Source organism: Cannabis sativa, chromosome 9, assembly GCF_029168945.1.
Source record: "Cannabis sativa cultivar Pink pepper isolate KNU-18-1 chromosome 9, ASM2916894v1, whole genome shotgun sequence".
Taxonomy (NCBI): Eukaryota; Viridiplantae; Streptophyta; class Magnoliopsida; order Rosales; family Cannabaceae; genus Cannabis; species Cannabis sativa.
The window spans coordinates 55,290,952-55,318,522 of NC_083609.1; the positions used below are offsets into that span (position 1 = coordinate 55,290,952).

Below are 27,571 nucleotides of genomic sequence, written 5' to 3' on the forward strand. Positions count from 1 at the left end.
TAATTTTTTTCAATAGAAAAAATAAAACTATTAGTCACAAAGTTAAAACATAAATTACAAAATTGAAAAAATATAAAGTTTATAAAGAATTTACTTAATTTGATTAAAAAAAAAAAAAAACTCTTGTGAAGAGTATATGTTTGGTGTTGTAATTGTCTTCAAGGAGTTTGAGATCATCACCAAAGAAAGTCAGATAAAATACATTGACTGCATGATCTATTACTAAAAAACTTGAAATTCCTAACAGTTTTACACCGTCAGGTAAAGAATTCTCGACGGTCTATAAAACTGTCACCTACACAAGCGTTGCGAATATTTAGTAGAATAGACGACGGTAAAAAAATGTCAGTATAAAAGAATTCCCGACAGTTTAAAATTGTCGGCTATAGTCAGGACTATAGGCCACAGTTTAAAACTGTCGTCTATAGTATAGAAGACGATTTTAAACCATCGCTATAGTGGATTGCCCAAAAAAAATTATCATCTTCATCATCCTCAAAACCACTTCTCGTATATGTTGCAACTGCTCCAAAACCTTTACAAGCTTCATCATCCTCCACTGTTGTTGTGCTCGTCTCCATCCTCCTCGAAATTTTCTTTTACAAGTTTCAAAATACTTTTCACTTGACGATCCTCAAAACTTTCTTCAATTTACAAACTTCGAATTTATTTTGAACACACACAAATCAAGATCAACAAACTAAATCATGGTTAAAAGAAATTTAAACAACAAATAAAAGAATGTTGTGCTTATCTTATATTGATTTTTACGTATGTATATTATTAACTATACATATATAATTTTATTATATATATAACAATCTTATTATTTAATCTTACAAATATTTATTAATAAATTATATCTTCTAATACAATTAAAATTAACTAATATTTAATCTAACTATTAAAATCTATAATCATTAAAATATAGTTATACTTAACAAATACCAATAATACGCATATATATCTCATTTAGTACAATAATAAAATATAACACACAATAATATATCAAATAATAATATATTTATTCTGGATATTACATCATCATAACACCCCCAACAAAACCCAAAAATAAACACACACATACATTTAACACACCCGGTAAAACCATGGCATATAAAAGCCAGTTTTACTATGTTTATTGTAATATTCTATTAAAGGCGAAGTAGTGTTGTTTTTGATTAATTAGCATTTTAGCAATGTTTAGTGCATAAACAACGACGGTCAATGCCACTGCAGTAACCACTGGAAAAGCGTTCGATTTTGCAAACATTATCGCAGGTGTGGTTCGTCACGCATATTCCCCTGTGGCTTTGGCTTCGTGCCTCACATGTTTTTCCTTCCGCTACTCTTGGCCCCATTTCTAGATATTCAAATATATTTATTTATTATCAATTTAAGAGTACTCAAATCAAATCTTTTAAAATAAAAATTATTTTTAAAAAAATTTATAAAATTAAATTAAAAGTATGCTAAAATAGATGCTCTAAACTCACATTCTATGAAGATTTCCCTTTCAAAAAAAAAAAAAAAACTCACATTCTATTAATTAGCTAAGTACTCTTTCTAAACACACTTGTTAAAGATGTTTTAAGTACCAAACGTATTCCATTTAATTAAGCTACTCTAAAAGAATTAATGATAATAATCCATTTATAGACTTTCATTGATTTTTCTTCTTTTTTGTGTTAATGACTAATATAGGTATGGTTGTTTAATTAAAAAAGATTGTAAGAGAAGAAAGAGTGTAAGTAGTATACCAGTAGCTAACATGAGGAGGAGGAGGACAAAAAGAGTTGAAAGAGAACGCATGAAAAGCCCCATATTATATTAAAGAGAGAAAAAGAATGTTTTGGTGATGAGGAGAAAATGGATGTGGAAAACAATAAGAAAATGAGTGCCCCTTATATAGAGAGAGACTTAATAATGTGTTAATCAATGTTATTCAATAGCAAAAAAAAAAAAGATGATAATAAGGATTTAATTAGTTGTACGGACTTTTACATGTATCAAATCGTGTATTTTAAATTTTTCAAACGTTAAAATTCTTTTCTAAACTAATTAAATTATTAGCTATAAGGATTTTTGTTCAATTTTATTAATGTGATAATTGTTTATGTATTAAATTGTGCCTTTCCAACTTTGACAAAAGTACATAAATCTAACAATCTCAATAGTTTAATGAGAATTTGTAACAACATAAAAAGTTCGAAAATCATAATATAATACATGTTAAAGTTCGAGAACAAAAATTATACTTAACCAATAAAAATAAAAGATGAATTCTATTTGCACCCCACAAAATAATAAATATATTCCAATTTTTAAAAAAGTTAATCTAGAAATAATTTTTTTAAAAAAAAAATCATATTATTTTGTGTTAATTTTAATATTTATTTTCAATTTTTTTTTAAATTATGTATGACTAGTAAATAACTCACGTTTTGCGTGCGGTGGTTAAATTATTTTATAAATATTAATTGAACAATAACATTAGTTTCAAATAATTTAAACTTATTTTTATTTATATTTTTCTAAAAAAAATATATGTTTATTAAAAAAATGATAAATCTATATTAAAAACTCTAAGGAATTCGAAAAAAAATTATACAATTTCTTACATAAATAAAAAATTACGCAATTTTTTTTAAATGTACCTTATAGTGAAGAAAATTAGAAACTGAACAATTCTTACACAAAATAGAGATCTAAAATAAAAAGAAAGCAATAGATCTATAGAAAACTCATCATATATAATTTCAAAATAACTATCATCGTCGCATCCATTTATAATCACCACTGTATTTAAAGTTGATGTCATCACTGTATCTCACTTGTAATCATCATTAATATCATTTCTAATATATTTGCTTTGTACATAAAATAAATTAAACAATGATGGTAAGTACATAGTTTTATTATGTGAGGGGAGATAAGGGGGTGATAAACATAATATTTTTTGGTATATTAGTTAATAATTCTTTTGATACGTTATATTAATTAGTTAATATTAACTATATCTTTCTCTTAGAAAAATTGTATATAGATTAATTTTTGGAGTTTTTTTATTTTTACACTTCAAAATAGTTTTTTTTTTTTTTGCATTTTTATGGAATTCTACATAGAAATTCCTATTGCAACTAGCGGAGTAACTTAAATGGCAACTAAAAATTATATAGCAACCTACATAGAAACTACTTTAGAAACCCAAACCGTAAATTTGAAAAAAAAAAATAAAAAAATAGTATATGGGGTAATTCCCTTTAATTTTTTTAATTCATATATATTTATTTATTAGCTACTATACATAAATATATAGTTATTTTTTAAAAAGAAAAATTAATTAATTAGTGATCTCTAATAATAAAAAAAATAGAAAAATGAGAAAATTAAGGAGAAAATTTAAAGTAGAAAAAAAATTAAAAAAAATAGAGAATTAAGGAGAGAATAGGTATTTAAAAATTTAGTTATTATGTATGATTAGATATTTTTTAATTAATAATTATAGAAATAGATAGTTTATTTTTTAAAAAAACTATTTATTACTAAGGTGTTATTATATATATACTAGATATATATTACGTGCCAAGTCAGGTATGTTAATTTTATTTTAGTTTTTAGTTTTTTTTAATATCATAATTTTAAAATTAATAATATTCAATGTAGTGATAATCATTGAAATTTGAAAGCATAATGGTGATTTAAATAAAAACAAAAATTACTATTATACTTTATAATAGTAATTAAAAAAAAAATATTAATTCGTCCTAAATTTATCTTCGCAATTAATGAAAATACTCATCTAGTTAAACTATCAAAACATTCAAAGTTAATTTAAAATAATATTTAAAATTTAACTAATTCTAAATATCAAAATTTAAAAACAATTTTTCATAAAAAAAATAAACAATATGAACAAATTTATTATTAATTGCAACACTTTAGGTGGATTAATTATATTTAGGTTTAACTAACTACATGGATGCTCACCCTTTACGGCAACATCTAATAATTTGTTATTTTTTTTTATTTTTAAAAAAAGCCCCCAATAATTTCTCATAAATCAAGAATTCTGTTATATAGCCACATTTTATATAGAACTAGCAAAAAACTACGTGCGAGGCACGTATACTAAATTTTATGCTAGGTTTTTTCTATGTTATTTGAAAGTGAGATTATTATTGAATACTGAATGCAATATATTAGTGTTTAAGAAACATTACTTAAATGGGGGTAAGATAAAAAGAAAATTAAAAATCAATCTCTAAATTGTTGATAATTGAAGATAACATTAGTCTAAAAATTGTAGATAAGAAAACTAATGATAGTCATTGGTGGATTTCAATCTTCATTTTCTTTGATAGAGACAATAGTGTAATTTTTGTATTTTGCACTTTTCATTCTAGTCGGGTCCGCATATATCTGGATTATTCATTTTTTCTTTGATAAATTGAATATGGTAGTGTCGACAAAGCGGCGGTGTTCCTTCAAACAGTGATGTATTTTCATTTAAGATGATTAGACATGGTGTGCATAATTTATGATTAAAAAATCAACTTATGAAAGGCATGTAAAACTATTTAATTTTTTAAAAACTACACCTCTGCAGTATATTTCATTAGTTGGGCAGCATTACACGAAAATATTTTTTCCACAATATCTGCGAACATGACAGCAGATAGGCTCTTTGTATTGTCATCAAGTTCAACATATGCTATAGCACTGTAAAATGCATAATAAGATTGTTAGTATATTTTTTTATTTTAACTTAATTTCAATAACATCATATGTATTTTGTAATATATCGTGGTGTAGGAAAGCCTTCTTGGCCGCATATTGGCTTGTCACATATGATTTTTTCATCGCGATTGTATAAATCTATTTTTTTATGACATGCGTCACATGACATGTAATAAAAATTCTAGAGAGTATCAGTTATTTTTATTGCCGCCTCAATCCAAAAATATTTTTTCTACATCCAAATCAAATGGTGTTAATAATAGTAAGATATTGTTATTCTTCTGGTTGGGCCTGCTCTCATCAATGTCACTCCACCGTCAAACGTCGATTAGAGGTTTGATATCGATCAAAAGGCAGAGAAGGCGAAGTGGGCAGTGCAAATTTTGATGGTATAAGCGAATATTAATATCAGTTCAAATATTAATAGGATTTGTTTTATTGTTATTTTATTATATATAAATAATATTTTATTATTTTATTAAATAAAAATAAAAAGTCACCCATGAATTTCTCATAAACCAAGAATTTCAGTTATATAGGCACACTTTATATAGAATAGATATATCCGAGTCTGAGCTGCCGAGTTCATTTGCCCTTTTAAAAAAATATATTATTTCTATTTAATTTTAGATGAGTGTAATATGTTAGTGTATGTATGATTGTGTGTAATTTTGTGTAAATTGTGAGAAAAACATTTGAAATATTGTTGCAAAGTTCAAATTAAAATTTTCACCTACATTTTTGTTCGTTTTCCTTTAGGTATATTAAAAGTTTACATTTATTTGAAGAAATGTTTTCACCAGATTGTCCATTGATTAATTTTTGTTTATTCAATTGTACACAAATAGTTATCATTATTTTTTATATATATTAAATCAAAATAAAAACACAATATTTTATCTAATTATCAAAAAAAAAATTGAAGGAGTGAAGGTAGCTAAATGTATACATATAGTTGAATAGAATTTTTACTTTAGTAGATATTTTTTGCTCCTAAAGGTTCTGCTAAAATTCATATGGTAACATTCAATTGGTTAAGATTTCGTATTATTGGTGTCCTCGCTACCTAGTGAAACAAAAACTCATAAATAAATAAAGAAAAGTAAATAAAAATATCAGTTATATAGGATGGTATAAGGGAATATTTAATATCAGTTCAAATATTAATAGGATTTGTTTTATTATTATTTTATTATATATAAATAATATTTTATTATTTTATTAAATAAAAATAAAAAGTCACTCATAAATTTCTCATAAACCAAGAATTTCAGTTATATAAACATACTTTATATAAAATAGATATATATATGTATATATTGAAAAAAAGTAATACTTGGAAGATATATACGTATAAAAAATATTGTGTCTTGATATAGTTTCTTTAAGTTAAATATTTTTGTTTTTGTTGTTCTTAGAGATTATTACTATTATTATTATTAGTTTGATTAGAGATTTTTTCTTTTTAAAAGTAATAAAAAAGTAAAAAATGAAATAATTAAGAATAAATAAATGGAGGTATTGAAATTATATTTAGTTAAATTTTTCTAAATTCAAAAGTCTAAGAAATCACGAATGAAATACAAAAATCTCAATTGTCATTTGTTGCAAGAATATGTATTATGAGATATTAGATAAGTTAATAAAAACTAAAAAGAAAATCAGAATAAATAATAATTTTATAAAAATAATATTTTGTTTATGATTTTTGATAAATAAATAAATAAAAATCAAACTGTGAATTAAAAAATAATATGAATATTGTAAAATAACACAATATTATTAAAAAAAATATTTCAAATCAGTAAATTAAAATAACGTTAAAACAATACATTTAAATTATACTTAATATATAAATATATATATTGTTCAAGAAAAAAAATACTTATATATTCATCTTCCCTCATCTTTATCACATCATCTTGTCTATTTTAATGTACTCTTCTCTCAATTTTTTACCCGCATTAGATATTTTACATGTAGTAACCATCTATGTTTCAAAATAAGGTGTATAAAACATGATATCAAAAGAAAGATATCTTTCATTTTGCCCAAAAGATAAAACAACATGATTTAGCATGGATATGCAAATTGTAGAAGATATATGTTATGTATAGTATAGCAATAGCTAAACAACTCAAACCATCTTTTTTTGTTAGTACTCTCTAGTTCATAAATGAAGTTTGTGGCAATACAATTTTTGATTTATAAAAAAATAGAGAAGAAATAGTAAATCATTAATGAAAAGAATCTTAATATTTGAGGAAAAAAATGAAACTCCAAATTCTTCCTGCGCCAAAATAAAAGTTAATTTTTTTAATAGAACAAATAAAATTATTAGTCACAAAGTTAAAATATAAATTACAAAATTAAAAACAAAATGAAGTTTATAAAAAATTGATTCAAAAAAAAAAAGTTTATAAAGAATTTTACTTGATTTGATTAAAAAAAAAAAAAAACTCTTATGAAGAGTATATGTTTGGTGTTGTAATTGTCTTCAAGGAGTTTGGGATCATCACCAAAGAAAGCATCAGATAAAATACACTCACTGCATGATCTACTACTAAAAACTTGAAATTCCTGACAGTTTTACACCGTCAGGTAAAGGATTTTCGACGGTCTATAAAACTGTCACCTACACAAGCGTTGCGAATACTTAGTAGAGTCAGCGACGGTGAAAAAATGTCGGTATAAAAGAATTTCCGACAGTTTAAAATTGTCGGCTATAGTCAATACTATAGGCCACAATTTAAAACTGTCGCCTATAGTATAGAAGACGATTTTAAACCGTCGCTATAGTGGATTGTCCAAAAAAAAAAAGTCTTCTTCATCCTCAATACCACTTCTCGCATATGTCGCAGCGGCTCCAAAACCTTTACAAGCTTCATCATCCTCCATCGTCATTGTGCTCGTCTTCATCCTCCTCAAAATTTTCTTTTACAAGTTTCGGAATGCTTTTCACTTGATGATCCTTAAAACTTTCTTCAATTTGCAAGCTTTGGATTTATTTTGAACACACACAAATCAATATCAACAAACTAAATCATGACTAATAGAAATTTTAACAAAAAATAAAAGAATGTTGTGCTTACCTTGTGCTGCCACGAGAGAGCAAAGGAGTGCGACATAGCGAGAGAGAGTGGAGGAGAGGGACGGCGTGGCTCGTGGTCGTGGAGGCGAGAGAGTCGAGAAATGAAATAAAATTTACAAATGACTTTGAAAAAATGAGATATGATTTTTTTGGGGGGAGTTTATATCTTAAAAGGAGGGAAATGAAATTTAAGATGGGGAAAATAAAAATTTGAAATTTAAGATGCAAGAAATGAAATTTCAGATTTGAAACGCGTGAAATTGAAGCATGGGAATTGCCGACGGTTTAAAACTGTCGGCTATACTATAGGCTACGGTTTAAACTGTGGGCAATTCCCTTTCACAAATATACGAAATTTTCTTTCTTTTTTTCCTTTCTTTCTTTTTCTTTTTCTTTTTGAGTTTTGGGGGTTAAGTGAAACCAAAATAAAAGTTTTGGGGGTTTTACATATTTTAATTTTTTTACTATTATTTATTTAATTAATAATGAGAAAATAAAGTGACGTGATAACTCTTTTTTATATATTGATGATTTTTTATTTTTTTAATAAAATTTTAAATAATTTAATTTTAATTTTTTGTTATAATATTAAAAATATAATTTATTTTTATTCGATAAATATATTTTTTAAGAAAATGTATTGGAAGAAAAAAAAAATTAAAAAAATTGATATAATTAAATATATATTTTTATGTCAAATGAAAATTATTAATATAAGGTGTACTTATAAATTTTTAGACTGTAAATAAAATTTCTATAATTATGGAGTAAAACTACATTATTGATATTAGGGTACGTTTGGTATGTTGTATTACACAGTATTGTATTGTATAGTATCATATTAAATGGGAAATTTGAAATTATATGCATATTAGGGATTAAAATTGGTATCCTAATCTAAAACTATACATAATTTGTAAAATGGGATAACTTTTACTTAAACCCAATTTTACCCCCCTCATTTCTAAACTGACTCTCTCTCTCTCTCTCTCTCTCTCTCTCTCTCTCTCTCTCTCTCTCTCTCTCTCTCTCTCTCTCTCTCTCTCTCTCTCTCTCTCTCTCTCTCTCTCTCTCTCTCTCTCTCTCTCTCTCTCTCTCTCTAGCGTTTGAAATTGCACCACCACGATTCCCCACTTGAACGAAGAACCCACCGAACCCACCACCCCACGGAGGGAACCCATCCACTGAGCACGCGACGAGCCTTTCCCCTTTCGGTTTTTTAATTTTTTTTTCTTATTGATTATGGTGAAAATGTTGTTAGTTGATAGATTTAGGTTGGATATGTGCATTCTTGATTAGATCTAGGGTTAGATGGAGTAGATCTAGGGTCTGTGATCTTTCTGGGCAAGAAAATTCGATTTTCTAGTTTGATATGATCTTGAAGATGAAGGCCCGATGCATGGCCCGATGGTCCGATGCATGGCCCGATGGTCTGATGCCATTTTGGATTTTTTATTTTTTTTTTCTATTTATAGGACTGGCCCGATGGGCCCGATGTAGGGCCCGATGGTCCGATGCATGGCCCGATGTAGGGCCCGATGGTCTGATGCCATTTTGGATTTTTTAAATTTTTTTCTATTTATAGGACTGGCCCGATGGGCCCGATGGTTGGCTCGATGGTCAGATGCCCACTTTATTTTTTTTTAATTTTTTTCATTTTATAGGACTGGCCCGATGGACCCGATGGTCAGATGACTGGCCCGATGGGCCCGATGTAGGGCCCGATGCCCACTTTAATTTTTTTTTTTTTTTATAACAAAGAGAGAAGAAGAGAGTGGGGAGGCGGTAATGTAAATGGGGGTATTTTAGGGATATTCTAAAATGTGTCATATCCCACAAATATTAAATGTTATGTGTTTTAAAAAAAAAATATTAAGTATATGTAAGTATAAAAAATCAAATTTCCCTATTAAATTGTATTTTATGTAATATTTTTATGTAAAACTATATCTAATATTAATTTTTATAGATACCTAAATATGTAATATTTTTAGTATAAATTAAAGTGTAACATAAAATTATATGAAAATATAATATATAATCCAATTTAATATAATACAATATAATATAATACCACCTAATACCGTGCCAATGGATTCCTTACAAAATTATTTGCGTGTAAGATATAAAAATTAAAGATAGACGGATGAAGCCACAAAAAGTGATTTGAAAACACAGACACTACTGATAAAGCTGATGCATATACACATACACTTTATATGCGAGAATAAGCATATGACTTACTTTTGCTTTTTCTGTATACATTTGTCGGTTTCCTTTTCCATTCACATCTCATTATCATATTTATTATCTAACTTTCACTTTGTTTGGTAGAGTAAATACAACAAATGAGAGAAAATTAGAGATTAATTTTTTCATAATTAACCAAAAGAAATTATAAAAAAATACAACTTCTTTTTTTCCTTCCTATTTAGTGGATTGACTGAAAAATTAAATGTATCCTTTTATAGATTCCGTCTTAAAACTAATTAGGGTTTTATTGTTGGATTAAAATTCTTAATATGTGTTCATATATATTGGTGTATTGGTATTTGAAGTTTGATCCAAATAATATAATTAATGGTAGTGATTCTCAAGAAATAAGAGCAATTATATTCTCATTTTCTCCATCAAAAGAGAAAATTAGAAAATTTAAATATTTATTTTCTTGGAAGATTATTACCCAAAATCACCACAAAGATCATTCCTACAAGATGGATTAAGATCATCACTATCTATGGATTAAGGTACGCTCTTACTATTTGAGTTCTTCTCTTTGAATCAACAAAGGTTTTCTTTAAATATTAAAATTCTTTGTTTATACACTTATATTAGTATGTGTGTTTATAGATCTGAACATTTACATATTATAAGTAGTACCAATCAATTCATTTAAGCCTTCTTCAACTGTGTAGTCTCATAACTGCACAGTCTCAAAATCATCACACTTCCCAAACGATGTGGGATTACACAGCTTACCTGGTGTTTTCCCTTACGGATCACAAGACTACTGACTGTTACATTTTAACTAAAATAATTTCACAATTAGAACTATAAAAATATTTAAATAAAATTGATTTTATGTATACAATTAAAGCCTTAAAATATACAAGTTTATACATTAATCAACCCCCCCCCCCCCCCCAACTAGCTTCTTGCTAGTCTCTACTAATTCAAGCGAAAAATATTAATATGAAAGGTAATTTGTAGTCAAACTCTCTAAACTTTGAAGTTTAGAACGATCAATCCCCTATACTTGAAAAATTAGAATTGAACTCTCCAATCTCCATGATCGTTTTGCTTTGTACTCCTTCCATTAGTTTTTGGATATTAAATGTCAAATAGACCGTCACTATGTCCACGTGGCATAATTTCATTAGTCTACAACATTTGAAGGAGGACTGTAAATGAGCTCGAGGTTTGGGTTCCTAGGTTTCAAGGGGTCACGAGTTCATTTATGGAACTCGTTTTGGACCATTGACGCTCGCGGTGGAGGAAACTCATCGGCGTCGAGCGGAGAATGCCACAACAAGAGAAGAAGAGACTGAATGAGAGGGGGAGAGGGATGAGTTAGGGTTTTCCGAAGAGGAAGAAAGAAGAAAGAGGTACATGAAAGGAAAAAAAAAAGAGAAAAAATAATTTTTAATTTTTTTTTTCTAATTTTGAAGTTTTTAAATATTTTTTTAATTATTAATATTAGGTGGACTAATAAAATATTGTCAAGTGTACATTTGCATACATAATGGCAATTTACTTTGACACTTAACAGATTAAATAGAGGCAAGGAGTATAAAGCAAAACAATTATGAAAGTTGAGGAGTTCAGCCCTATTTTTCTAATCTAGGAGATTAATCGTGCCTAGGGGTGTTCATAAAATAGCCGATCCAATCCAATCCCAAAGTACGGATATCTGCACTTGTGCGGATTGGATTGGATTGGAAAATTCAAAATCCGCACTTGTGCGGATTGGATGTTGATTGACATATAAAAGTAACCGATCCAATCCAATCCACACATATTTATAACAAAATTAAAAAATTATATATACAAATAATATTTTATGTAAAAAAAATAGTAATTTAAAAGTCTAATACATATAATACAATTATATTGCAAAACTTAACAGATAAAATGTATCTTCTATTCTTATATTTTTTTTTCTACATATAATTTAAAATAAAATTAAATATTTTTTTATATATATACAAATTTTTTTCTTCCTTTGAATTTGTTATTTGTTATTTTATTTATTTAATGTGTTGTTTGAGACATAAAATAACTATAATTTGTTTTATTTTGTTGCTAGTTATATGAAAAAAAATATTTTTTCATAAATATTTAATAATTTAATATTAAAAAGTAACCAATCCAAAGTAATCGATCCAATCCGTACTTTTGCGAATTGGATTGGATTGGATTTGAGCTATTGTGCGGATTGGATTGGATCTAAAAAATAAAATCCGCACTTAGTGCGGATTGGATGTTGTTTGACCAAAAATGTGCGGATTGGATTGGATGAACAGGTCTAATCGTGCCAAACTTCAAAATTGAGAGAATTTAGTCGCAAATTACCCTAATATAAATAATATGTGTGACTATTCAATGGATACATTTTTATTGTAACTATATGGTTACATTTTTCTTTGTACTGTAATAGTAGGTTACTAATAGGTAGAAATTCCTTTTTTAAAATTAATTAATTATAATTAACTATTTTCTTAAAATAATTAATTAAAACAACACCTCTTTTAGAATTAATATTTATATTTAAATTTTTACTCTAATTATTTTAATAATTAAGCCATTTAATTATAATATTCACAATAAAATTTAATTTTTTTTACAAAAATTAAATTTCTTTTTACACAAATTAAAAGTCTTTTCTTATAATAAATTTTTAAATAATTAACTATTTTTAAATGATATTTAATTATTTTGTTACAATTATATGAACTAAGTATGAGGCCTCAAGCTAGTCAATCGATAACAAGTGTAGCCATTTTTTTTCTAAAAAATCCTTCAACTTATTTCACTTTTTACTTTTTAAATATTTAAATAAAAAAATTAAATAATTAAGTGTAATAATTTAAAATTGAGATTACAAGTATAATAAAATTTAAATTATGAAATTATATGTGTATAATTTTAAATTATAAAAAGTTTTGCTAAAAAATTTTAAATAATTTAAGTGCAAAAAAAAATTGCTAAAAGATCCTTATATAATAATAAATTGCAAAAAATTAATTAATAATTATAATTAATTTAATTTTAAAATATAATTAATCTTAATTAAAGTTTTATAAGGAAATAAATTATTAGGTTACTTTCGGGTTACAAGTTATTTATTATTTATTTTTATTTAGTTTTCAAATTAATCACAACCATTTAATAGTAATCCAATGGCTTAAAAAAATGTAACCATGATGGTTACAATAAAAATGTTACCATTGAAACCTCTTCCAAATAATATATATAATTGTGGCATACTCATTAAAATTACATATACTTACAATTAATCTCAACCATATAACTAAAAATTATACAATCCTTACTTAAAATTATATTGGACCAAACTGAATACATGTCATTATAGCATTATATGTATAACTTGTGTGTAATTTATTAATATATATTTCTCATATATTTTTATACATCCTCAGGGAAAAAAATATATTCTTCTCTTTTCATTAAAATTTGTGATTCACCCCCTCCCCCTAATTATAATTTCTTTCTTCTGGCTTTTCTCTTAATTTCAACTCTAGCCATGTCCTTCATTATCTTGTTCAATAACACAACACAAAATACTTGAATAGTCTTTTTATTATTATTAAACAATACTTATGTTAGACATATACCACAATATACAAATAACACTCACCCTTTTATTTTGACTTGACACTCACACTTAGCTTATTTAGGCATGTACACTTCTTTAGAATACTTAGCTTACACACGCTATTTAGACTCACTTGGATTACTTTTGGATCATACTTGTTCAAACACACACCTTGAGGATCCAAGTTCCTATTTATACTACACAAAAAACAACTATAATATTCTAAAAAAAAAAAAATGTAAATAAATTGCGTAATTATATTAAAAAAAAAAAAAGTTAAACCTCGTAGTCATTAAAAATTAAATTAACCAGTATGAAAAACGGATCTACCATACCAGTCACATTACCGCCAAAAGTCCATTTAGTCACATTATAGACAGTAAAATTACATAATTTAGAAATAAACGAAAAATTACTAGTCAAAAGGTTTAAGAGCATTTTACATTGAAGCACGTAATTATTAATACCTCAAATGGAAGTAGTTCCCTTCTAAAAATTAATCAAGCATGTCAGGCTCCTCCTCCAGGACAATTGAAGCTTAATGTTGATGCTGTCCTTGACTTAGCTGCTGGGATTATGGGAATTGGTGACATTGTTAGGGACTCTTGTGGTAATGTTGTGGCTGCCATTTCTAAGTCGATTAGAGGTTGTTTTCAAGTGAAAGAGATTGAAGCGCATGCTATCTCGTTATGCTTACAATGGTTGCATCATTTTGGTTGTATTATTCATCTTATTGAAACGGATGCTCTTATTGTATCACAAAGTATTAATGCCTATCAAGAGCATTATAACTGTTTTCATGATTTAATATGTGATATTATTTATAAGATGTTTTTCTTTCCTAGAGCTTCTTTGAGTCATGTTTGTCGTTCTGTTAATAAAACGGCACATGGTTTAGTTAGACTTGCTTTAAGAATGAATTCTGATATTATTTAGCGAGTAGATATCCCTGCTCCTATTCATGCTGTTGTTGTAAATGAATTTTCTCATTAATTTATAATAACGATTTTCCTCTCAAAAAAAAAACTTCTACAAAGTTTTACTATTTCCATTTACTAATATTACAATGTCCTTGCCCTACAATAGTAAAAACATGTATTTAATCTTTAGAAAACTTCAAAGAATTTTTAATATTAGTTACAAAGATTATAATTTGTTTAATTGAATTTGGTCTTAGTCTCACATTTGTGATTAAAACAAAATTAGGAGTAATTTATATTTAAATATTACATTTTAGTAACAAACTGATTTTTATTGTCACTAAAACTTATATTTTGTAAATAAAAAATTATCACTAGTAACTTTTTTGATGGTGACAGTCCGGTTGGAGTACATAAATCATTCCAAATCAAAATTAAACATCAACTAATAGATCTATAATTATATAACATAACTTGACCTTTATAAGAACTATCATATTGATTAGCACCAAACAGAGACAAGTAGATCTGTTCTATACATATTTAGTTAATAAAAGACTAAATATTTATTAAGACATGGAATAAGGAAGCTGCATTAACAAGCAAAAGTTAATACAAAAGTGACAATCATAACACCCCAACAAAACCCAAAAATAAAAATAGAAAATCAAAACAACACACATACATCTAACACACCTAGTAAAACCATGGCACATAAAAAGCCAATTTTACTATGTTTATTGTCATATTCAAATAAAGGCTAGGTAGTGTTGTTTATAATTAATTAATTAACATTTTAGCAATGTTTAGTGCAAAAACAACGGCGGCGAAAGCCACGGCAGTGGCCGCTGGGAAAGCCCTCGGTTCGGCAAACATTGGCGCAGTTGCTCTTCCTCACACATGGTCCCTTGAAGTGATGGCTTTGTGCCTCACATGTCCTTCCTTCCGCCACTCTTGGCCCCATTTCTGTATGTTCAAATGTATTTATTTATTATTTATTTAAGAGCGCACTCAGATCAGATGTTTTAAAATAAAAATTATTTTTTAAAATATTTATAAAATTAAATTAAAAACACGCTATATCAGATACTCTAAATTCGCATTCTACCATATCAAATCCTCTAAGTACTAAAAGTGTTCCATTAATTTCTAAAACAATTAATAATCTTTTATGGGATATAATAATAATAATTTATTTATAGACTTTCATTGATTTTTTGTTGTGTTAATAATTAATTAATATAGGTATGTTTGTTTAATTAAAAAAGATTGTAAGAGAAGAAAGAGTGTAAGTAGTATACCAGTAGCCAACAGGAGGAGGAGGACAAAAAGAGTTGAAAGAGAGCGCATGAAGAGCCCCATATTATATTAAAGAGAGAAAGAGAATGTTTTGGTGATGAGGAGAATGGATGTGGAAAACAATAAGAAAATAAGGGCCCTTATATAGAGATAGAGACTTAATAATGTCTCAATATTATTCAATAGCAAAAAGTAAAGGTAAATTGGATCAAAAAGAAAAAAAGAAAAAGTAAAGATTTTGGATATAAAATTATTTCGTTCAATTTTACTCTATGTACTAAATTGTATCTTCTAAACTGTGATAAAAATACATAAATCTAACAATCTCAATATAAAAAAACTTTAACAACCTGAAAAAAGTTCAAAAATTATACTATAATACATGTTAAAGTTTGAGAACAAATATTCTAATTAATCAAAAAGTAAAAAAAAAAAATTCTATTTGCATCCCACAAAATGATAAATAAACTTTAATTTTTTAAAAAGTTAACCTTTAAATAATTTTTTAAAAATCATTTTTAATATTTTTTTTTTAAAAAAATCTCACATTGTTTTGTGTTAATTTTAATTATTATTTTCTTTTTTTTAATAAAATTTCATATATTTTTTATTTAATTTTTTTTGTTATCGTATTAAAATTATAATTTATTTTTGTTTTAAAAATATATTTTTTAAGAATATAAATTGGAAGAAAAAAAAATTAATACAATTAAAAATAAATATTTTATATAAAATAAAAAATATTAAATTAATGTGTATTTATAAATTTGTAGGGTTAATAAAATTTATGAAAGTAAAATTATGGAGTAAAACTACATTATTGATATTAATAAATTAATTACGTGTAAGATATAAAGATTAAAGATAGATGGATGGAGCCACAAAAAGTCATTTGAAAATACACACTACTAATAAAGCTGAAGATTATATGTCTATATTATGTGCATCAGATTGGTGTCTAATATTTTGGTCAGTACAATTATATTATAGGTATAATTAAATATGAGATTGTATATGATTTAAAAAATAATTTTTTAAAAATATTACAAATTAATCATAAGTAATATTTATAAAAAGTATTGGATACAATGAGTATTGCTATTAGATACTAACGGTGTGTTAGAGATTTTATAACAATGGAAGAAAATCAAGACATTACAACACTATTGCAATATAATACAAGGATCAACAAAGAGATTAAATAAATGTTACAATACATAATATACAATATATAGATATTATATATATATATGAAAGGTAGAAGAGAAGATAGATTACACAATATTATATAACACATACATATATATAATATGAAGAAGTAAAAGAAGATCACTCACTCACAACCTTGAGTGTAGATTAGTGGGGATCACCATGGCTTGAACAAGGTATTACACCTTTGTCCAAAAGCTTATTTCCCCCTATCTCTAAGCACTAAGGGAACTCTCTAGGAAATAGCTTTGGGAATTATCAAGCCTTTTAGGGTTTTCTAGCAAAGTGCTTTCTTGATAGAAAACTTCTTCTCTCACAAATGAGCACATTAGACTCCTTTATATAGTGTTTAGGTGATCATACTTAGAATTCAAACTCACCATCTCATTTCTCTCATATAATGAGCATTAATATAGTTTGTAACAACTATATTTCAAACCATTTGAATCCTATCATCAAATTGTGTAACATCTCTTTTATTACACAATATTATGATCAACCAAAAGAAGTTACAAAAGCAATTAACTTTGTAACTCTTCTCCATGTTATAAAGTGTAGGTTACAATTTTAGGTTAAATAAATTATATGTTACACAATTTATTTACCAAACACCTAATACATATTATTCACATAATAATATATATTACTACATTTTAATCTACACTTATTATATTATAAAATAATATAACACGGTGTGCCTAACAAGACGTGTCGTCTTGCGATTGGCTAACAATACTCTTTAAAAATTATTATATTAAACTAAATGGCACCCAATACTTAATTAGACCTACAATAATATTGAGACGTAAAAAAAAAGTAAGTGACACCGTACCAAACATGTATATGTATATGCATATGATATGAGTCATTACAACTCAGTGTCAGACGATGATGATCTGCAATTGTGACAATAGTCACATTACTACTCATCACTTACTTTTGCTTTTTCTGTATACATTTGTCGGTTTCCTTTTCCATTCAAATCTCATTTATCATATTTATTATCCAACTTTCACTTTGTTTGGTACAGTAAATGAAACAAAGCATAGAAAACTAGGGATTCATTTTTTTCATAATTAACCAAAAAAATTATAAAAAATACTACCTTTTTTCCTTCCTATTTAGTGGATTGATGAAAAAAATTGAGAAATTGTTTTATTTTTTTAAAAAAATAATTGAAATGACTAATTTTTTTATACTTTTTTTTAAAAAAAAATTGCAGCTTGAATTGTTCTGGTAATTTCTATGTGGATTGTTATAGAATTTTAGTTACAATTTAAGTTGATTGTTAATTGCTACGAAAATTTCGTAAAAATATAAAAAATATATATATTTTTAATTGTAAAAGTAAAAAAAAAACCCTTTTTTAATATTATTATTTATAATAAATAATAAAAAATATTACTTTTTTTTAAACTAAAGAAAATTTAAATGTACTTTCTCTCTTCATACTTGATGAGTGTGATAGTTCATATTTTTATATATTACTTAATATTTTTATATTTAATTTATGTTAAGAAAATGTTGTTTAATGTGTTCGGCAAGTGGTTCTAAGTTAGTTTTGGAGAGGTTCCATGTTTTTTTTTTTTTTTTTTTTTTTTTTTAGTTTTGATTTTGAGCTGTCTTTTAAATGATGTTTTGCATTGCTTTGAGTTCCTTGTGACATTGGCTTTATTTATTTAATTTTTTTTTTTTTGTGGAATATTCTTTTTTATTCAATTTTAAGTCTTAAAACTTTTTTTCCATTTGTAATATTAGCTGTTATTTCTATGTAAAATTTGTGCAATTTTATTTCGGTCTAACTTTTACTGAGTTTTGTCCCTTAGTAATCACATTAATAAAATTTCATCTTTCATTAAAAAAAAAAAAATACTAAAGGGTATCAGTGGTGCCTAGCACCTTCCTATGTGTCAATATCGCTATTGGTCCAACTAAGTATCGGGTCCCATATAATTTAATATAATAATTTTTAGGGAGTATCGCTAGTCAATCGCAACGCAACATGTCGAGAAAGTGCTAGACACCACCACTAGTGCCTAATCTAAAAAAAAAAAGTAGAGAATACAAGATTCGAATAGATAATTAATAGGGAAATTTGAATTTCCATACTTACAAAATCCCATTATTTTTTTCCTAAATACATACTTACTAAAATTGGTAATATATGCCAATTTTACTAATTTTCCAAAACTAACCCTCCCATTTGAATTCCTACTCTCAGCCGACTCTCTCTCTCTCAACTCACCAACACCCAACGCCACCCATCAACCCCAAACGGTGACCCACGAAACGCTCACCCACGCTCAACCCCAACCCCAAACTGTCACCGACGCTCAACCCACGGAACCCGAAGAAAACCCCAACCTCAGCCCCCTCTCTCTCTTTGTCTCTCTCAAACTGAAAAAAAAAAAAAAAAAAAAAAAAAAAAAACTCCAGTGGTCCGATGGTCGGACCATGGGGTCCGACCAATCGGACCCATGGTCCGACCATCGGACCCAACCCCTCTCTCTTCGTCTCTCTCAAACTGAAAAAAAAAAAAAACTCCAGTGGTCCGATGGTCGGACCATGGGGTCCGATGGGGTTTGAGAGAGACAAAAAGAGAGAGGGGGCTGGGGTTGGGGTTTTCTTCGGGTTCCGTGGGTTGAGCGTCGGTGACCGTTTGGGGTTGGGGTTGAGCGTGGGTGAGCGTTTCGTGGGTGAACGTTTGGGGTTGATGGGTGGCGTTGGGTGTTGGTGAGTTGAGAGAGAGAGAGTCGGCTGAGAGTAGGAATTCAAATGGGAGGGTTAGTTTTGGAAAATTAGTAAAATTGGCATATATTACCAATTTTAGTAAGTATGTATTTAGGAAAAAAATAATAGAGTTTTGTAAGTATGGAAATTCAAATTTCCCTAATTAATATGTTCTGGACTTCATTAATTGTAACATGTACTGAATTTAACATAATAAAAATATTTATTTAAATTATTTTTATTTTTATTTTTCTTTAAATAGCAATGCTCATATATAAACATTAAAAAGGATGAAATTAATGAAAAGTAAAAAATGATGATAAATGACATGGAATTATGTCGGCACCACCTAACCTCTATTATTGTCACATTTACCTTTGGCATTTAAAATGAGTTTTTTTAGATCAACTTTGGACCTTATGAGAATGAAGTATCGTTATAGAGTACTAATATCTTTAATGCTTTTATGAAATGATATTTTATAATTTGTTAGCAATTTTTTTATAATTTTTATTAAATTAAAATAAATAAAACTTAACATTAAATTATACTAATAACAATATTACATTTTATAAAAGTGCTAAGAGGTCATTTATTATTATCAAACTAATAATGTAGCATGAGATTGATTGAGTTTATAATTAATTAATGGAAAAGATCCATATATATGATCTTTCTTTTCAAAAAGTGATAAAGAAAGAAAGATAAAGTAATTTAAATGAAATGAACTACACCTATGCGTACGTTTCATTAGAACTTTCAAGAACCACTCACTAGCTTTCAAATAATTTAATAAGTTTTTTGCAGTTAAATTCTCTCAATTATTATTCTACTTACATTTAATTTTTTAAGTTTAATTTTTGATTGTAAAACTCTCCAAATTACTGAATTGATAGTAAATTTAAGGTATCATCTATTTTTTACAATTAACTACCAATATAGACGGCTAGTGGGAATATTTTTATACATTGTCAAATTTATATTAGTACACTTAATAGTATTACTTTTAAAATGTAAAATTATTTTAAAATTTATAATATTTTTTATTTTTTAAAAATATTTATTTTTATTTTTATAATTTTATTTAATTTTGAAAATAATTTTTAAATAATAATATTAGTTGCATTAATATAAACGTATTATGTGAACAAGAGTATGTACATAAACAGCTCATAGTGTCATAACCAAATGACACATAAAATTTATTGCTAAGCTCAATGATTTAGAGGATTTTATCATCAAAATTTGAGTTTAAAAAATTAAATATAAGTAAAATAACAGTTAGGAGGGTTTAGAAAAAAAAAAAATAATTAATTTAATATATACAAACAAATTATACATGGCAGGTTATTCACAGGCTTCAGATTTTAAAGTAAGTGGGTACCATCGCGCCTTTAAAGCTCTTGTACAAATCTTATAAATTCAAAAATTTTATAGGATGTATTTATATTTTATATTAGAGTAATTTGCGGTATAAATACTTAAGTTTAAATTCTAATTGCAAATAAATATTTAAGTTTAATTTTTAGCGGTAATAATACTTAAATTATATTTTTGGAACTTTGTAGGTACCTAACTGTTAAATATTATGTCATTATCCACGTGTCATTTTCTTATTGGTATATTTAAATTAATTTTTTTTTAAAAAAAATAAAAATTTAATGACTTGGACCAATTAGAAATTGACACGTGATAATTTACTTAAAAATTAATAGTCCAGTACCTACAAAAGTTACAGAATTATAACTTAGGTATTAATACCGTTAAAAATTAAACTTAGGTATTTATTTGAAACTGAAAGTTAAACTTAAATATTTATATCGCAAATTACTCTTTATATTACAATAGGAATTTTCCGCCTTTCAATTATCATATTTGTCCACTTTTATCTTGTTGTGTAAGCTAAACAAATTTTTAGAAAACATTTCACTCCAATTATATTTTACTCATTTTTTTAAATTATATATTTTACTTATATGGCTTTAAATTACATATATAATTATAGAACATGACGACTATTTAATAACTTTAAATTACTTGAAATTCAATTATTAGTATTAAATATATTGTAAACATTAACTTTAAAATTATATATATTTATAACTTATTATTAAATGGGTAAATAGCATTTTGTAAAAGTTATCGATTGGACTCTCTGTTTTGTTAAATAACAAAATGGACCATGTATTTTTCAAAATAGTAAAAATAGGACCTTGAACTGTTTTTTATCAAAATAAAATTTAATAATAATCCGATCTAAAGGTGTTATGACAAAATTATTTACATTTTTTGTATTTGTTCGTATTTTCAAGTTGGTTATATTAAAAAAAAAGTTGTCAAAAATTAAGCTTATTTGTACCATTTTGGGAAATACGTGGTCCATTTTGTCATTTAACAAAACAGAGGGTCTAATTGGTAACTTTTGCAAAACAGAAGGTCCAAAATAATATTTACCCTTATTAAATTATTATTTATGTATACATATTTTTATCTTGGCTAGATTAGGTGATTAACAAATTATTTTAAAAAAATAAACAGAATACAATTATGCAAGGATCTATTTGCAAAAATCAAGTAAAATTTTAAGGGGAATAAATTCTAGTGATTCTTTATATTATTTAGGGGTAATTTCATTTTTACACTTCAAAATAATTTTTTTTACATTTTTACGGAATTCTACATAGAAACTCCTATTGCAACTAGCGTTGCAACCTAAATTGCAACAAAAAATCGTATAGAAATCCCTATTGCAACTAGCGCTGCAACCACTTTAGAAACTCAAACCGTAATTTTGAAAAAAAAAAAAAGTTAAGAAAATAGTATATGGAGTAATTTCCCTATTATTTATTGGTTCAGATTTTATTCATTAAAAAATTGTTTTGAATTTTTCCAGCTACAAAAATGAAATACTTTTTTTTTTGCGAAAAATAAGAATTGTGTTTAATTTTTTTTTTAATTTAAAAATGAAAAACAAAAAATGTTAGATAAATTTTTTATTATTATTTAAGTAAGGAGAGAGAAAGTAAAATGAAAAAAAAAAGTGAGTGAAAGAAAATAACAAAACATAAATAAAATGTACCAAAAATTCTATGACTAAAAATATTTAATAAATTTTGAACTAATTTATATTTTATTTTAAAACATAAAAAATATTTTTTACAAAATATATTTCTTAAAATATTTTTACTTTTTTAATTAAAATAACAAAAAAAAATGATTTATGTAATTGTTAAATACACACTTAATATTATATTTTGTAGAGAATTTAAAATAAGTCTTTGACCTTGTTATCTCAATTTTTGTCTACTTGTAGTAGCACCTCCACATGGCCAAAACTAATAGACACGTGATAGAAACTATTACAACCGAGCAGGTACATTTCGTACAGCTTCCAAGTCAAGAGCAAAGATATAGATACACAAGTATTGACAAGACCGTAGCAGGATGACTAGCAGGCCAGACAGCTTACAGCCTGTAGAAGGCCAGACAGCGTACAACTTACAGCCTACAGAAGGCCGAACAACTTATAACTTGTAAAAGGTCGGCTAGCGTACAGCCTACAGAAGGTCGGGCAGCTTACAGCCTGTAAAAAGTTGGGCAACTTAGCATGCAAAAGACTGGATAGCTTACAACCTGCAGAATGCCGGACAGTTTATGGAGGAAATTACATTATATACCCACTTTACTTTACTTGTATTAATTTTTACCTTCATTTTCATATTCTTTAAAATATACCAGCTTTTATAGATGATGTTTCTATTAAAAATCCCTTAGGTTATTTTAAATTATATGTTAGACTTAAGTAGAGAGTGGGTTATATTGGGCAACCCACTTATAAAAGTTGGTATATTTTAATAAAATATAATATAAAATTATTTTTGATTAATATATACAAAAAAAAATATTTCTCAACTTATATCCTGCACTTCGACAACTTAAATGGGTTGTAGTTTTTTGCATGGGCCTTCTAAAAGATCTCCAACAATTCCTATAAACTTGGAACAACTTAACTGCTCACAAAAATAAAAAGGGCTATTTTCAAAAATATGGGAAAAATTATTAAGGTTATGATAAATATGGCATAAAAAGTAAATGCCACTAAATATGGCATTATCTAACCAATCAAACTAAAAATATGGTTTTTTTTTTAGAAAAAAAACCATATAAAACATTAAAAAGAAATCTCAATTTAAGATTCATAAAAAATAAAAACTTAATTAAGTTACCATAAAAAATATTAAAATTCCCTTAATATTTATTTTTTAAAACAAAAAAACTATAGTGATTGTCGGAGTTGTTACTCGTGCCGAAAAAGTCACCGGAGTTTGCTGCCGGCACCGGAAAAGTAGTCGGAGTAGCTGTCGGTGACGGAAAAGTCGCAGGAGTTGCTACCGGTGCCAAAAAAGTCGTCAGAATTAGCATTGTCGCTGGAAAAATCACCAAACCAGTTTCTTGGTTATTTTTCTGGTAATTTTACCGGTGACAATGCAAATTTCGACGACTATTGTGGAGTTTGATGTCGGTGCCGGAAAAGTCACCGGAGTAGTTGCCGGTGTCGGAAAAATTACCAAAGTTATTGCCGGCGTAAAAAAAAGTCGTCAGAATTGGCATTGTCGCCAGTAAAATCACCAAGAAAGTAGTTTTTTCATCAAGAAACCAGTTTCTTCACCAAGAAAGTGGTTTCTTCATCAAGGAACTAGTTTTGTTACACAACAATAATAAAGATTATGAAAACAAAACAAAAATGATATACACTGAAAATAATTGAAACCAGTTTCATCAATCAACCAAATAAAGAAAAAAAACACAAAAAAAATTACCAAGAAACTGGTTTTTCTTGATGAAAATAAGAAACCAGTTTCTTGATATTTTTCCAGTACTTTTTCCGGCGACAATGCCAATTCTGACGAATTTCTAAGAATTTACTGTCGGCACTGATAAAGTCACCGGAGTAGCTGCTGGTGTATTAGTCGTTAGAGTTGCTACCAACGCTAGAAAAGTCGTCAGAATTGCCATTGTCGTTAGAAAAATCACCAAGAAACTGGTTTCTTCATCAAGAAACTAGTTTCTTGGTAATTTTTTCGGCGATTATGCCAATTCTGATGACTTTTTCGAAGTTTGCTGTCGGTGCCGGAAAAGTCGCCGGAGTAGCTGCTAGCTTTAGAAAATTCGTCAGAATTGACATTGTCAACAGAAAAATCACGAAGAAAGTAGTTTATTCATCAAAAAACCGATTTCTTGGTATTTTTTCAGTGATTTTTTCGGCGACAATACCAATTCCGACAAATTTTTTGGCGCCGGCAGCAACTCTGACGACTTTTTCGGCATCGACAGCAAACTCCAGTGATTTTTCCGGCATCAATGACAAATAAAACTTCTTAAACAAATAAAAACATTAAATATAAGATTTGAAAACCTAATTATATATATATATATGGCATATCAAATACCATAAAAAGACCTTAAAACAAAAAAAATATCATATAAATTGGTCAAACTTAAATGTGTCATATTTATCATAAAAACTTTTAAAATCTCATAATAAATGTAATTTCTTCAAATAAAAAAAGCTTCACTAAAATACAGCTATAAAAGAATGTAAACAAAATACAATCAAAGAAGAAGGACGTTTTTCAGTTGTAGTTGAATTTTTTCAAAAAAAAAATACTTAGTTTGTTATGGTTTGACGAAATAATTACTAATTTAGTTTATATACACACACGTGCATTACTAATTTAATATATATACACACGTGCATGTATCAATAATGGTTGATTATAAAATAGTTACTAATTAATAAGTATCGTTACGTGTGAATTAGTATTGTGAGATGGCGAAGTGTATAGCTCCTTCCAACTTGTAATTAGGTCGGTCCTGAGTTAAAATGAGTTATAGGTAAAAACAAAAATTAGGTCTTTATTATAAAGATAAATGATATTTTTAAAAATTATTAAAAAATGTATATTTTTTAAAATATATTTTTTTATTTAAGTTTTTAAAATAAGTAGACTCTAAGCGCGAGTTTAGCCTACCTATACATAGGACCGACCATGCCTGTAATTAAATATATATAGTAGTGCGCATATATTCAGGTCGGTTCTATGTATAAGTGAGTTAGGTTCATACTTTTTAGGAGCTCAAAATAAAAAATAAAAATTTTTATTAGAATTTTATTTAGGCTAATTAGGATTTTTTTTTCCCGAACTTTGATATGTACCAAATCATACCCCTTGAACTTTTAAGGTCGTTAAAAATATCCCCTGAACTATTGAGATTGTTGGATTTAAGGACTTTTGTCCAATTTTAATAAAAAAAAGTCTAACATTGATGAAAGTTCAGAGAACATGATTTAGTACATGTCAAAGTTCGAGAGCATGATTTGGTAGTTATCAAAATTTGGGGAGTATAGTTTAGTACATAAACAATTACTGAAATAGTAAAATTGAATAAAATTAGACAAAAGTCCTTAATTTTAACAATCTCAATAATTCAACGGGAATTTTTTAACGGCAAAAAAAATTCAAGAAGCATGATTAGGTACATATATTAAAGTTCAGAGGCCAAAAATATTAATTAACCTTTTATTTAAGTAAAATTGAATGTATTCGTAGCTCGATTAGTTAAGTGTATAGCACATTAAACAATAATATAAGTTTGAGTTTCAAACTCTTTTTCAATATTTTTTTTCATATATTTCTAAAAGTTAGAATTCCAAAATTCAAAATTTAAATGGCCAAAACACTCATATTCTCAGCCTTCCCTACACTAGTACTATATCATTAATTTCAGTAAATTAATGAATCTGAGTCTGACCAAAAAATAATAATTGAAAATATAAAGTTGGGTTCAGCACTTTGTGTGGCTACTGTTACATTTGTAATTTAAAATGCATGGTACTACCTTGTAGCAGAGCAGTAGTAACATTTTATTTAGCCACATGATCATACTCTCTCTAAGCAAAGCAAGTAGCATCCTCATGAACTACTAGCCACATGAATGTTTTACCCATATAGCATTTGACAGCTGGCTTCATATCAAAATTATAAATATATGTTTTTTATGCAAATCAAGTGAGGTTAAAATGTTTATGGTACTTATATGTAGTAGTTACTAAGTCAACTTATGATAGAGTTTTGAACTAGATAAATGCTACTTTAATATATTTAATATGTGTTATATCTATTTTTTTGAGTAATTAAATAAATAAATGAGATTATATGACACATGTATAATGTAAAGTCCTTTTTTGGCAAGTTAGGTGACAAAATAATTTTTCCTTTTTATGGTAAGATTGCTATGCATTCATTTTCGATTTCTTACTTTGTTTATTCGGATTGTAGTTGCTCCTCTCCTTGTTAGGAAAGTTGCACTTTTCAGCTGAACTTTCCTTTGTTGAAAACTTCTCAAAAAAGAAGGAATTCTTTTTTGGAAAGTTGTCTTTTTTAGGGAAACTTTGATTATTGCCTTTTCCTTATTAATTTCGATTGTATCTTGATACAATCAGAATATCTAATCAGTTTTTGGCAGGAATCAAGCATTGATAGAGGATCAGACCCGATTTTAGTAAGTTTCCCGTTTCTGGTCAGATCTGCTGCGTCAGCATCCGAATCTGATGTAGCAGATCGTGTTTCTTTTGGAAAGTTTTTGTGCAGCTGCTAATTCGAACTTGTGGTTGCCCCTTTGGTTTCTATGTTCTATAAATAGAGCCTAGAGAGCAACCATTCGATTTACCTCTTCCATTATTCA

General features: G+C 26.9%; 1 protein-coding gene across 1 annotated transcript; it reads right to left on the reverse strand.

Moving 5' to 3' along the window:
• Window positions 1-15,152: 15,152 nt before the first annotated feature.
• Window positions 15,153-16,041, reverse strand: LOC115723237 (defensin Ec-AMP-D2). The gene is made up of 2 exons (XM_030652672.2): window positions 15,889-16,041; window positions 15,153-15,553 (listed from the first exon to the last, which is right to left on the reverse strand). The coding sequence occupies exons 1-2, from the start codon at window positions 15,947-15,949 to the stop codon at window positions 15,384-15,386; spliced, it is 231 nt and encodes a 76-aa protein (XP_030508532.2). The 5' UTR covers window positions 15,950-16,041; the 3' UTR covers window positions 15,153-15,383.
• Window positions 16,042-27,571: the final 11,530 nt, after the last annotated feature.